Source organism: Miscanthus floridulus, chromosome 18 (assembly GCF_019320115.1).
Source record: "Miscanthus floridulus cultivar M001 chromosome 18, ASM1932011v1, whole genome shotgun sequence".
Taxonomy (NCBI): Eukaryota; Viridiplantae; Streptophyta; class Magnoliopsida; order Poales; family Poaceae; genus Miscanthus; species Miscanthus floridulus.
In genome coordinates, this window is record NC_089597.1 from 123,995,241 (window position 1) to 124,008,351 (window position 13,111).

General features: G+C 42.6%; 1 protein-coding gene and 2 pseudogenes across 1 annotated transcript; 2 read left to right on the forward strand and 1 right to left on the reverse strand.

The window, feature by feature from the left end:
- Window positions 1-1,203: 1,203 nt before the first annotated feature.
- Window positions 1,204-6,961, reverse strand: LOC136520912 (uncharacterized; annotated as a pseudogene).
- Window positions 6,962-7,801: 840 nt separating this feature from the next.
- Window positions 7,802-9,186, forward strand: LOC136519956 (protein ALP1-like). Its single transcript, XM_066513356.1, has 3 exons — window positions 7,802-8,338; window positions 8,423-8,648; window positions 8,735-9,186. Exons 1-3 carry the CDS (start codon window positions 7,802-7,804, stop codon window positions 9,184-9,186), a joined length of 1,215 nt encoding a protein of 404 aa, XP_066369453.1.
- Window positions 9,187-9,451: 265 nt separating this feature from the next.
- Window positions 9,452-10,272, forward strand: LOC136520702 (uncharacterized; annotated as a pseudogene).
- Window positions 10,273-13,111: the final 2,839 nt, after the last annotated feature.

Consider the following 13,111-nt stretch of genomic DNA (forward strand, 5'->3'; position numbering starts at 1 on the left):
GCTCCTCCGGAGGAGCCTCTCAGAAGGAGCCCTGCCAAACAGGCCCTAAATAGGCTTAAAAATTTCGTCTCGTAAATTAGTCGTAATATGTGCATTTAGTTATTTTTTAGTCTATATTTAATACTCCATGCATGTATCCAAACATCCGATGTGATAGGGAGTAAACTTTAGAGGGCAACGCCGACCTTGTTTAGTTCCTCTCTAAAAGTTTACACCATATCTCATCGAATGTTTGGACACATGTATGAAGTATTAAATATAGACTAAAAAATAACTAATTACACAGATTGCGACTACTTTACGAGACGATTCTTTTAAACCTAATTAGTCCATGATTTGACAATAAAATGCTACAGTAATATATGTGCTAATAATAAATCAATTAGGCTTAATAAATTCGTCTCGTGGTTTACTAACAGATTCTGTAATTTATTTTTTTATTAATATCCGAACAAGGTACTGCAACTACACGGCCATGGCACTTTTGGCGTCCCATCAGTGGAAGTAGTTGGGGGCACAGCAAATGCAACCACTCCCATCCACTAGGCAGGACACTCTGACACTGGGGCCATGTTTAGTTCCCACGGAACTCCCAACTTTAACACTATACAAAAAGAAGATTTTCCATCACATCAAACTTGCGGTATATGTATGGGGTACTAAATGTAGATGAAATAAAAAACTAACTGCACAGTTTGGTTGAACTTTGTGAGACGAATCTTTTAAGCCTAATTAGTCAATGTTTGAACAATAATTCACAAATACAAATGAAATTGCTACCGTGTTTGCACATCAAACACTATGCAAATGCCGGCGCCAACTAAACGTGGCCTGGCTAGAGCAACTCGCCCACTACTGTGCACGGACGGGTGCAGGTCCTGGCACGACGCAGCATGCGGCTGCCATTGTCGCCCGCCGGCCTGCCGGCGCAGTAGCAATTCAATTCGTTCCGACGGGAGTAATGGTATGGATGCAATCGAAGCCAGAGCTGCGAGTCTGCGACGACGCTGGGACGAGCAGGGGGCAAAGGCCAAGCAGACTAGCAGAGCGAGAAAACAGGCGTGGCCACGCCGCCCAAAAGCACACAAGCTACAACTGCTCCATGCCGCTGCTGGCTGCTGCGACGGCCATAACTGCCAGTACCGCGGCTCACTGAACTACAGCAGGAGTATGCAATTCCACGAGTCAATACGCACAAACAACCAGTCGTCAGGGGTTCAAAAACCAGTGATGACCGTTTTTAATTTAAAACAAACACACAAACCGTCATTAGTCAGCGAAACCATTTCCTCATGTACTTAAATTATCCAACCTCACATGAAAATTAACCATCCCGCCAAAAAAAAATCTAAGGTTTAACAACACAGGTTTCCCAGGCCTCCAAATTGTTGGAAAGGCCCAGCACGGTATGTAAAGACAGACAGCAGCGTCCCGCGGCGCAAACCGGTTCGCGCCACCAGGGGCGAGCAGGGGGTGTGCTATGCGGACACCCAGTCGCTCAGCTGGGCAGTGACCTTACCATGCTGGGCTGCAGGAGGACCCTCCAGGCGAGGCACTGCATTCACGAGCGCGAAGGTTGTAGTAGATGTACTCCATGTTGCGGAACCTCTTGATCAGCAAGGGAGCGCTTCTCGGTGTGCAGCCTCTCGGATAAGCTCTTGTCGAGGTTGTACCTAGTAGCGCCGAAGCATGTCTGGCCTAGGATCCGAGCAGCAAAAGATTGTAGCTCCTTCGTGCCACTCCCATGTCTCTCCCACCAGACATCTGCGATTTGTTTCAGGTAAACACAGGTAAGGACAACTCCTTTAACAGAATTATCATCACACGGGTAGGATTCTATTCTTTTTTTTATTCTTTGTAACAGTTCAAAACAAATTCCTGATTCTACACCATTTAATACACAGAGCACACAGACTAACGTCTGTTGAACGTGGTAACTTAAGCAAGGTGAAAGATAACTTAGTTGGCAACATGCATTAGTCATTTTCTAAGGAGGGACACAAGGTAACAAATACGAAGCATATCAACAGTGGGTATCAACATGCAAATCATGAACTTGAAACAAAAAAAAAAAACAGATACGGTATTTCATCTGGAGACAAATTATCATGGGAGCAAAGGCCTCGCACCATACCATATAGAAGCATATATCAAATGCACTTCATCTGTCCCAAATTATAAGACGTTTTGGCATTTTTAGATTCATAGCTTTTACTATGTATCTATACATAACATATATCTAGGTGCGTAGCTAAAGCTATGAATATAGAAAAGCCAAAACGTCTTATAATTTGGAATGGAGAGTATTACAGAACTACTAGTCTACTGCCTTCCAGTCATAAAACACGAGATTTCAGACAAGCAAAACAGTTTTTTTCTGCTGTTTCTCCTTGTCTGAACATCATGCTTTAATGACTGTGGACGTGGCATTATTTAAACCTGAGTTATTGTTTACTTAAATTAGCATGGGCCTTTCTTTAACCCAAACCTTTGTTAACTAATTAACATTAGCGTCTACCTTGGGATTAGTAGACAAGCATGCATGGTATGTTTAATGAAAGCAACTTTGGACATATATCATGACAAGGCATTAACTTGCCAAAAGGAACAGAGGAGCAATTGTGGCAGGCAGCGAGGTGAGCGCAGCTGTGGCTGTACAGATTGCTGTGTGAACATGACATTATTCATTAGCGGGAAAGAACCAGGACTTCTGCCTTAGGCAATATCACATGTACATAACAATTTGTACACTGGAGAATGGTACTCCTGCTCTATTTAAGTTGGTATGGAGTTCAAGCATCCTAACCAGATCTAACATGTTTAATTAAAGTTTGGATAAACCAGAAATAATGGCACTTGTAGCAACACAAAAGAGCATCACATCAAATAACAGACAGGCTATGAAGGTGGGAAACCAGGAGAAAGGTACAAATTAAAATGTCCTGAAATATTTAGATCAAAGGGGTTCACACAGTGAATCAGGACTGGCCTTTACCTTGAGGTGTTCCAGTAGCTTCCTGAATTGCTGAATCTGAATCAAACAGACCTGATCTTCTTTGATATAGATCCATTTGTTCAGCTACATGCAGTGCATGATAATGACCTCGGATAATGCAGGTCGTGATGCCACTGCTGATTTCAGAATCATGGCGGTACCGGTCAGCGTAAAAGAGTCCTGGATTGAGAATATAACCAGCAGCATGGATTGGGGAATGCAAATAATTGTCCCATATGCGATCAATCATCTGCCAGTAATTACCATGCTCATGACCAAGATTTTTTTTTATACCTTCTTTTGCACTATCCATGGCATCATACAGGACACTCACTGGACAATTATCATTTTCCAATTTATACAAAACACTGATAAGTGGGCCTGTAACCTTCAAAACATTATCAGCAGCACTCCAAAATGCACTATCCGTTTGTACTACCTCACATATATGCATGGACAGACTTGTACAAGCCAGATCAGAGGAAACCCAGTTCGGCGAGCTAAACATCTCCATCAGATTTTCCCTCTGAGATACTAGGGTCTTAAGCGTGAGAAACTTAGCCACCGATTTCAAGTTAGAGTTGCTTATGATCTCAGAGTCAAAATAAAAGAACTTTTTCATCAGTTCCATGGGTAATGCATGGCCATACAAAAACATCATGATTTCTCTTGCCTTCGTTAGGACATCTTTCACGTGATCCAGTTCAGCTATATTCTCAAGCAGAAGATTGATGCAATGATCAGCACATACTGTGAATATGAATGACTGGTCATGTTTCTTTAGCACAGCATGCTCTGTAGCTTGCATATGTGGTGAAACATTATTGGTGATGACCTGAACAATGTTGTGGACACCGATATCATCAATCAAACAACAAACCATTGCTGCAAGCTCATCAACATCATCAAATATTGTGGAGATGTCTATGGACCTGAGAAAAAGCATCCCTTCTCTGCAATGCACGAAAGCACTAATGAAGCTTCTCCCACACCGGCTTTTCCAGCTATCCAATATCAAACTGCAGCCTCTTCTCTCCCAGTGTTGCCTCATAGCCTTTTCACGCTTTTGAACTTCACTCAGTTGCACTTGCAGAATATATTCATAAGGCATTGCAATCCAAACCCCACAGGTGAGCAAATCAATCACGCCATTAAAAGATGGCAAGTGAACAAAATCAGGCTCAAGACCAGCCTCAAAGACAAGCCTGCCTATTGAATTTGCTACAAGAGAATCCAGGTTATCAGTTGCTCCCATCGAGCGTTCTGATTCAGGCTTATGTGACAAAGAGTGGTCCACAGAGAGGCTGCATGATTTGGTTCCATGGCCTGATGACGATGATGATAGCTCTGCTTGCATATTAGTTATGCAGACATTTTGAGGACCACTAGCTCTTGAAGTTTGGCCTCCCTGCCTAGAAGAACTTGCATTCCAATAAACAGCATTAGCATTTGCTTTTGTGGTTGCCATGGGCAGCTGGCTGCAAAAGTGTGAACTGAAGGTAGAAGCAGTCCACCAAAGACAAATCCCCTTGATCTTTGTAGTATGTAGTTAAGGCAGCTGGCGGCAAAAATGTTTGGTATAATTGACCCAGGTGGTGAGACAGGATCCTTATCAGACGAAACTCAGGATATGCCAACAAAAAAACAATTCTAATTGGCCTATCCTAATTCTTGCATTCCTCAAGTGAACTCCTTGACAAAAAGTATTCTTGATGCACAATCCTGAAAAGAAAACATAGGCTGTTAGGAAATTTAGTTTAACAGTGTTTTATTCCCAAAAGACACGTATCAAAAATGGAGCATTCCATAAACTAGAGGAGCTAAGGACTTAAGGTGCTTCCTTGTCAAGAATAAATGGTTTTAAAAAGCAATAATTATTTGCTGCAGGATTTTGTTTATTTAAAAAATAACAAGCCTATCTTTGCCTGGGTTACAGATATTTGATAATCAATACAATGAATTAACAGTAACCATGACAAGCAAGCTCAATAATTGGCCATTTTCAACATGCTGCCATGAGGAGAAGTGTGCAATTGGATTATAAACATGGATAAAATTGTCTATACATCAATCCTACAAATTTGAAGGTTCAATGATTTGCAACGAACCTTACATATTAATGCATTTCCTTATCCCTTGGGATAAAAACTACTAGTGCAGCATTTCTTTATTTCAGCGATAATGATTGATGACGCATATTTAGAGGGCAAAGCGTAATAACGACAATAGAGATGCCATGCTTTTTCAGATGCTGATTGATGCAGCAGAGTTGATGGGTGAAAAACGCAAAACTGCTTGCATCACATGCACATTAAATAAATATGTTAAATAGCTAAATAAACAGACCTCTTTTATCTTCTAGATTTGATTCCAATTCTTGATGGATTCATCAAGGAATACAAATGAACTTAGTTAGGACAATGCGATTGCTACGATATCTAATTATAAGGATACCATTGCATGGAACCTCATTGCTTGCTACCATGACAAAATTATGGATTGAGTACTAAGATATAGACTGGTGCAGAAAAGTTTGGAAAAGGCTCAGGATCAATCAAGGACATGTAAATGAAAGCTTACAAGTAGGAAACTAAATACTACAGTACATGCAGTCTTGTGATAAAAAAAACATTTCAAACCATATCTGAGGTGTTGCACAAACAAACCAAATGTCATTGGGAACCTTAAAATTCAGGAAGCCAAATTTAGTATGAAGGTTGACTTCTACCATTGGTCATCCAGCACCAAAAACAAAAATGCAATAGTAACAACAAAGCCCTTTAGTCTCTATCAAGTTGAGGTGGGCTAGAGTTGAAGCCCAACATGAGCCACCAAGAAAAAAGAGAAAATAAATTAAATACAAGGCATCAATAATAACGACACAGAATTAACCAAAAGAGGGGAAAAAAAATAAAAACACGTCATTATGATAAGGCCTAGCAGCATTAAAAAATATTCATCCCAACTCAAAAGCTCCTAAGTCTGCTTACTGCAAATCAATGCAATTAGGTTACTATCTGCATTTACCACATTCAGATCTTGAGGGATGCAAAGCGAATAAACAGGAACAGTATTCAGTGTAGTAAACCATATGCATAGCATGTCCATTCCCATGCTCTGCGTAAACATACATAGATCCAAAGAAAGCACTTCCTAGTCTGCCTTTTTTTCAATTAAGAAACCTAGCCATGTGACCATGTTCTGATTAGCTCAACAGCTTTTAAAAATCCACCATGACTACACAGGACAAAAACAAGCGTGAGGGGCACGGGGCATGACGTCTTAGTTTTAATACCCGCCACGCGGAGGTGGGAGCAAACAATTAAAACTTAATCAAACGTTGTCGCGAAGCAGGAAAGAGTTCCCGCGTCCAAGGTTCCCCCATCCCAAAGCTTTTGTGAGTCGCCATCCCCATGTTGGAGAATATACCATTTCCACTCTTTACAATCATACAGGGAACCACAACAGCACCCCACCCCTGGTATATTTCCACTCCTTACAATCATACAGTGAGCCACAACAATACCTCACCCCTGGTATGTGGTTGACTGGTCCATCATCCATGCAAACAGACCTACGATCCATGGACGGATCTCTCACGCGATGGATCAGAAGGACCTACCCAGACCTCGGGCGGATGGCTGGACAAAATCGCACATCACAGGCGCGGATCGAGTAAAGGCCATTGTTGTACGCATCTACACAGCTAGAACAGATCATCAGAGTCCGTTTAAGCTAGGGTTTGGGTGCTCGGTTCCGCACGGCACCAAGGGAACAGAAGTGCGGCCATACCATCGGTGCTCACCGCGGGCGAGGCACCAGTCCAAGACCTGGCGAAGAGGGCCCGACGAAGACCTGGGCACCTCACGTCAGGCGGCGGCGGCGGCTGTAGCGATAGCTAGCGCTGAGCGCAGCGCAGCGGGATGAACCGGCGTGTTTAGTTTCCCAACTAAGGGGCTGTTTGGATCGTGGCCACAGGCTGCCACGCCTAACCTTAAGTTTGCCACAACGTTTTTGGTAGGTGTTTGGTTCAACATTCAGATTCGGTACGCCACCGCCACGAAATTACCCTGCCACTGAATTCCTTCGCAAAAAGTGTGGCGGGCGGTGGCGGGCGTTTTTGCCGCCCCAGCCCACCGTGGCGCGCCGAACCTGGATTTTCACCGCAGTAGAAAAGCATCCCGGCTCCCTATCATCTCCCGACACTCCTCCCAATCGAAAAAATGCCGACATCCTCCCAGCCGGTCCGCCGCCGACGCCGCCCGTAGGGACCGCCCGCGCGCTTCGCGACCAGGCATCAGGCCGCCGCGCCCTACTGCCGTCGCGGCCAGGAGCCGCCGCACAGGAGCCGCCGCTCGCCCGCTCCCTGCTGCCGCCGCCTCTCCTACGTCCACGCGCAAGTCCAAGGACCAGGACGTCGCCGCCCCTACTGCCTGACTGCCTCTGCTTCTCGTGGTGTTCAGTCAACCAGGTAAAGATCTGAAATTATCAGTCCCACAACCGTCTTCTCCATCTCAGTCGCATTGCTTCTCCCCTCCCTGTTGAGCTCTGGTTGTTCTCTCCATGTGTGCAGATCTGAAACAAATTAGTGAAACAGGTGAAGATCCATCCATCTCGTGGTGTTGGTCATGCGCAATCAGTCCCTGCAGATAAAGAAGGTTCAAGTGCGGAAAGCCCTTGCACACAAAGAAGGTTAATTCCATTATCCCCTTTGGCATTGATTTTCTGGTGGAGAAAAAAAATCAATGATGAGATGCTTTGCTAGTTTATTACTGATTCATCCTTATTTCTGAACATATGTTTTAGATGGGTCAAAGAAAACTATACTTGCAGTATTACTTGGACTACCTCCATTATATATGGAGGAGAAGGTTAATTGCTGGTATTCTTGTGTGTCTGGCCATGTATCTGCATAGGATTAAATCAAGAAAAAGAAGAAGGGCCATAACTTATGCTCCCGTGATAGATAGAGATGTTGATAGATTGGCACGTCTAAATCGTTTGTATCATGGTACTGAGGCCCATTGCATAAGTGAGTTGCGTATGAGGAAAGCTGTATTTCATAAACTCTGTCATGAACTTAGATCACGTGCCTTGCTAGAGGACACTTTTCATGTGTCAATAGAGGAACAAGTTGCCATGTTTATCCATTGTGTTGGGCACCATTGGTCAAACAGATCAATTGGTTTTGAGTTCATGAGGTCAAGTGAAACTGTTAGTAGGTATTTCCATCATGTTTTAGATGCCCTTTGTACCCTTGGTCGTGACCTCATATGTATCAGATCTGTTGAGACACATTCAAAGATAACAAGTTCTCCGGACAGATTTCACCCTTATTTTGAGGTACATCAAATTTGTTAATCAATAATTTGGAGTTTAGTTTAGGTGTCATATTAATCTTTTTTTTGAAAAAAAATATTTCCGTAGGGATGCATAGGAGCCTTCGATGGTACACATATACCAGCATGTGTACCTTTCCATATGCAAGATCGGTTTAGGGGTAGAAAATCATATACAAGCCAAAATGTGCTAGCAGCAGTTGATTTTGACCTAAGGTTCATATATGTTCTTGCCGGATGGGAGGGATCAACCCATGATTCTTATGTGCTTCAAGATGCTCTATCATGTCCTAATGGGCTTAACATACCAACAGGTAGGAATACTCCATTGTCCTAATACCTCCAATCTGAAACTTCACCTATATACTTAACTAATTAATCTGAAAAACCAATGATGTAGGCAAATATTTCCTAGCTGATGCTGGATATGCAGCAAGGCCTGGTGTATTACCTCCGTACCGTGGTACTCGATATCACCTACAAGAATATAGGGGGACCAGGGAGCCTCAGAACCCGAAGGAATTATTCAATCTTCGCCATTCCTCACTTAGAACTACTGTTGAACGAGCATTTGGTACCCTCAAGAATCGTTTCAAAATCTTCAAGAGTCAGCCGTTCTTCCTTTTGAAAACACAAGTCAAAATTGTGATGGCTTGTTGTGCTCTTCATAATTGGATCTTACAGGACGGTCCTGACGAGTATGTTTATGATGATGCTGCTTGGTACACAACCTTGCCTCGAAGTATTAGAAATCGTAGTGATATGCACCAGGAAAATGTGGCATGGGCTAGAAAAAGAGATGACATGGCTCAAAGGATGTGGGAAGATAAAGTAGGAGCTACTCTAGATTAGGTTCAAGAAATTGTGTGCTACTATCTTTGCAAATTAATTCTTGTTGATTTACCTCTATGTATCGAACATATATTCAAGTGTGATGCTTTCTTTTCTATGTATGGAACATATATAATGCGATGCTTTGTACCTACATGTACCTGGTACAGGTTGGCTGTTGTTCTGTCATCCCAATTTATTTGAGTCTCTGTGATCTCTATTATGTACCTTTTCTTGCAAATTTAATTGTGATTTTAATTAAATATCTCTTGTATGGAAAACAGCCATGGCCAAGGGAAAGGCTAAGGTTGATGTTGTTGCACCCTCCCGTGAGAGGTCCTTGAATTGGCATGAGGATCAGTCAAAGTACATGCTAGAGTGGTGCATTGAGTATTTGAAAAAACAGCATACAGGATTTAAGTTCAAGAAATCACATCTCCTGCTGTGTGCTAATGAGTTAAACAAGAAGTTTGCTATGGGGGTGACCGTTGATCAAGTGGACCGTCACTATAGGTACCACAAAGAAAATTGGAAGTACATTGCAACAGCTCTGAGGAATAGTGGCAACACATTTGATGAAACCAGATGCATGGTGATTGTTTCAGAATCTGAGAAAGCAGAATTATCTGTAAGTTGCTTGCACTAAATTTAATTATTATTTATTCTATTTTAGAATCTGAAACCAATTCACTTGTTCACAGTATATGAAATCAATTTCGTTGTTCACATGATTGCAGGATAGAGCAAGACACCTGCTTGCTAAGCCCATCAAGTTCTACTATGAGATGAGAGAACTATTCATATGATCCAATGCTGATGGATCTTTGGCTATGGACCAGAACACATGCATGGATGCTGATGATGGCTCAGATAGTGATGAATCAAGAGAACTAATTGACCTCAATTGCTACACACAGCCTGAAGATCTAGAAGGTGAGGATTCAGACACTTTGCCAACTCCAACCAGACATGCTACATTTGATAACACATCTTCCAGCACTAGTGAAGCTAGGAGGAAGCGTCCAAGAGCCAATAAGTCACCAACTAAGAAACCAAGAAACAAGAGCCGTTTTGCAGGTTCCACTGATGAAATAACTGCTACAATGAAGTCACTTCGGGAAACACTTGCTGCCACTGCCCCTCCCCAAATGCCACAGCTTACTGATCCTCATGCACTATTATGACAAAAACTAGAGACAATCCCAATGACACCAGATCAGAGGGTTCTTATTGGTGAACATTTGTCTACCAAGGAGAATAAAGGTAAGCGTGGCTGGTTATGTAATGCAAGCGCCGATACTCTGAATGCTTGGGTGTTCAAGTTCTTATGTGACAGAGAAGGCTTTAACTTGTGAAGCTTAGCTTGTGGTGAGCCCAGAAACTTGGTTGGGTTCTTATTTTGGCTGTGGTGATGACTGATGGCTTAGGTAAGGATGGCAATGGGGATATACCCATCGGGTATCGCCGGAATGTTCTCTTCCCCGCTACGGAGAATTCATCCCATCCCCATCCCCATTAACTGTCTCGGGTATAGATTCTTGTCCATCCCCATACCCGTTGAGTATCGGTCGGGTAACAGATACCTGACGAGTACTGCATACCCGATAAACAAGGACACTTGGGGTCGCAGCTTTGCAATCGGAGACGTTTCTTCTTCACCCGGGTATAAGTGTCGGAGTCTCGGAGATAACAAGGAGAAGGAGCGAGGTTGCGAGGAGGACGAGCAAAGGTGGCAGAGAGACCGAACTGAGGAAGCGAGGGGCACGAGCGCTCGTGAGGCAGGCGTGCTTGTGCTGCTGGCGGAGATGGTGAGGAAAAAATGAACTGGGGTTCTTAGAACACACAAACTATATATATGATTATTCAGATTTGGACTAAAATACCTATGTTGAGCTTCTTTGGGCCTAATACTCGCATGACAGCTCAAATAGTCAGGTTCCCCAACAGGTAACGGGGACGGGTAAACAGAGAACGTTCCTGTACCCGCTATACCCGTCGGGGATGGATTCTTGCCCATTTAGATGCCCGCGGGTAAAGATATGATCCCATCCCCGTCCCCTAATGGATCAAATACCCGTCGGGTATCGGGTATCGGGGCCCCATTGCCATCTTTAGGCTTAGGAGAAGGCTGTTTGGTTCGATGTGTGCCCATTTTGGCAGTGTAGTACTAATCCATGCCTAGCTGCTTGCTGCTTTTGTAATTAATATTGTAATCTAGACCTTTAAACCTGCCTGTAGCTTGAACGTGGCTGTTTTGTAAATATGTTCAGAAACTTTTAGTTGTCCGGTAATGAATGATGGCTAGAAGATGGTGTGTTCTTATTTTGCTCGTGAAGAATAAACAGCCGGTTGTTGATTGTTTTTCCTGGTTACTGATTTTGTGTAAAGGTTGGCAAACTGGTAATATACGTGGCTTGAGGTATATGTGGCAGCAAACCAAACATATGCCACAACAATTTTCTAAATTTTTGTGGCTGAAATCCAAACAGCAACCGCACTTTATTTGCCAAACCTTAGTCACTAACCAAACACCTTGTTTTTGCCACAGATTATGGCAAGCCACACATGTGGCTGGTGCCTAACATTAGTCATAGCAAATTGTGGCCGGAAACCAAACAAGCCCTAAAATTTAGTAGGATCGGATGTGCGGACACATGGAGTAATAAATGTGAATTAAAAAAATAAATAATGCTACGTAAGGCTGGACGAAAAACTCGAGGCTCGTTAGTTCGCTCGACTCGTGGCTGGCTCGGCTCGGCTCGTTATGATAACGAGCCGAGCCGAGTCAAAATTTTAGCTCGTTAGCTATAACGAACCAACTCGAGCCAGCTCGTGAGCCGCTCGTGAGCTATACGAGTCAAGCTTTAAAAAAAGTATCAAAACTTATATTAATTTTTATATTACTTCATGTCTTGCACTTTACAATTGACTGATAACTAGTCTAGATCCTATAAATTAACTGGTAACTGGTCTAGATGCATTTCTTTATATTATTATTATTCTCAAACTTTAGATAAATGCAAATATTATATTTTATGTATTTTTTATACCTGGCTCGCGAGCTTAACGAGCCAGCTCGAGCTTTTAACGAGCCGAGTCGAGCCAAGCTGGCTTTCTGACTCGTTAGGATAACGAGCCGAGCCGAGTCAAGCTAGCTCGTTATCTTAACAAGCCAGAACAAGCCGAGACAGCTTGTTATCCAGCTTTAATGCTACAGTAAATATATGCTAACCCTAAATTAATTAAATTTAATAAATTTATCTTATTAATTACCGACGGATTCTATAATTTATTTTTTTATTAGCCAAACACCTCTACGCGACACCTCTCGTGACGTCTCTACTAAACTGCTGTATAGATTTGCATGGGCGCGGACCAGGCCTGGATGCTCCTGTGCTTTTGCGTTTTGGGTTCTGGTCGAGGTGTTTCCGTGTCTGTCCAGGCCCACTGGACCAGGCTCCAAACCACGTCGCTGACCTTGTGTTTATTTTCTGTTTTTCTAATTCTTTTCCTTGTTGGATTAGAGGACTGTTTTTATGTGATATATAATTAAAAATATACAGGTGCTCCTTATTGGAATTTTTAATTTTCGTAGTACTGATTAGATGAGAGAAATTAAATGATAAATTTTAATAGTTTATATATGGTCATGAAGATATCACCAACCATATTAATATTGTGCATTTTCCTCTCATTATTGGTATTATCCGTCTTAGACACTAGCCAACCAGAAATTCTCCATTATTATCTGACCATGAAATATCATCGACTTTCTATGGCCCTGTTTGGATTCGGGTCCTTATACGTAGTAATTATCTGCTAATAATTATCTCTTTTAGATCCAAACAGGTAGATAATAGACTAGCTAATTGTTAGCTTGTGCTTTAGATAACAACTATCCCACTAGCTGACCCAAATCAGATAATGAGCCATTAGCCAGATAACT

Excerpts from the sequence above, each read along its gene's own strand:
- LOC136519956 (XM_066513356.1), top strand. The coding sequence starts at position 7,802 with ATGGGTCAAAGAAAACTATACTTGCAGTATTACTTGGACTACCTCCAT. Across the intron at positions 8,339-8,422 it reads GATTTCACCCTTATTTTGAG|GGATGCATAGGAGCCTTCGA; the intron begins GTACATCAAATT and ends ATATTTCCGTAG. Across the intron at positions 8,649-8,734 it reads TGGGCTTAACATACCAACAG|GCAAATATTTCCTAGCTGAT; the intron begins GTAGGAATACTC and ends CCAATGATGTAG.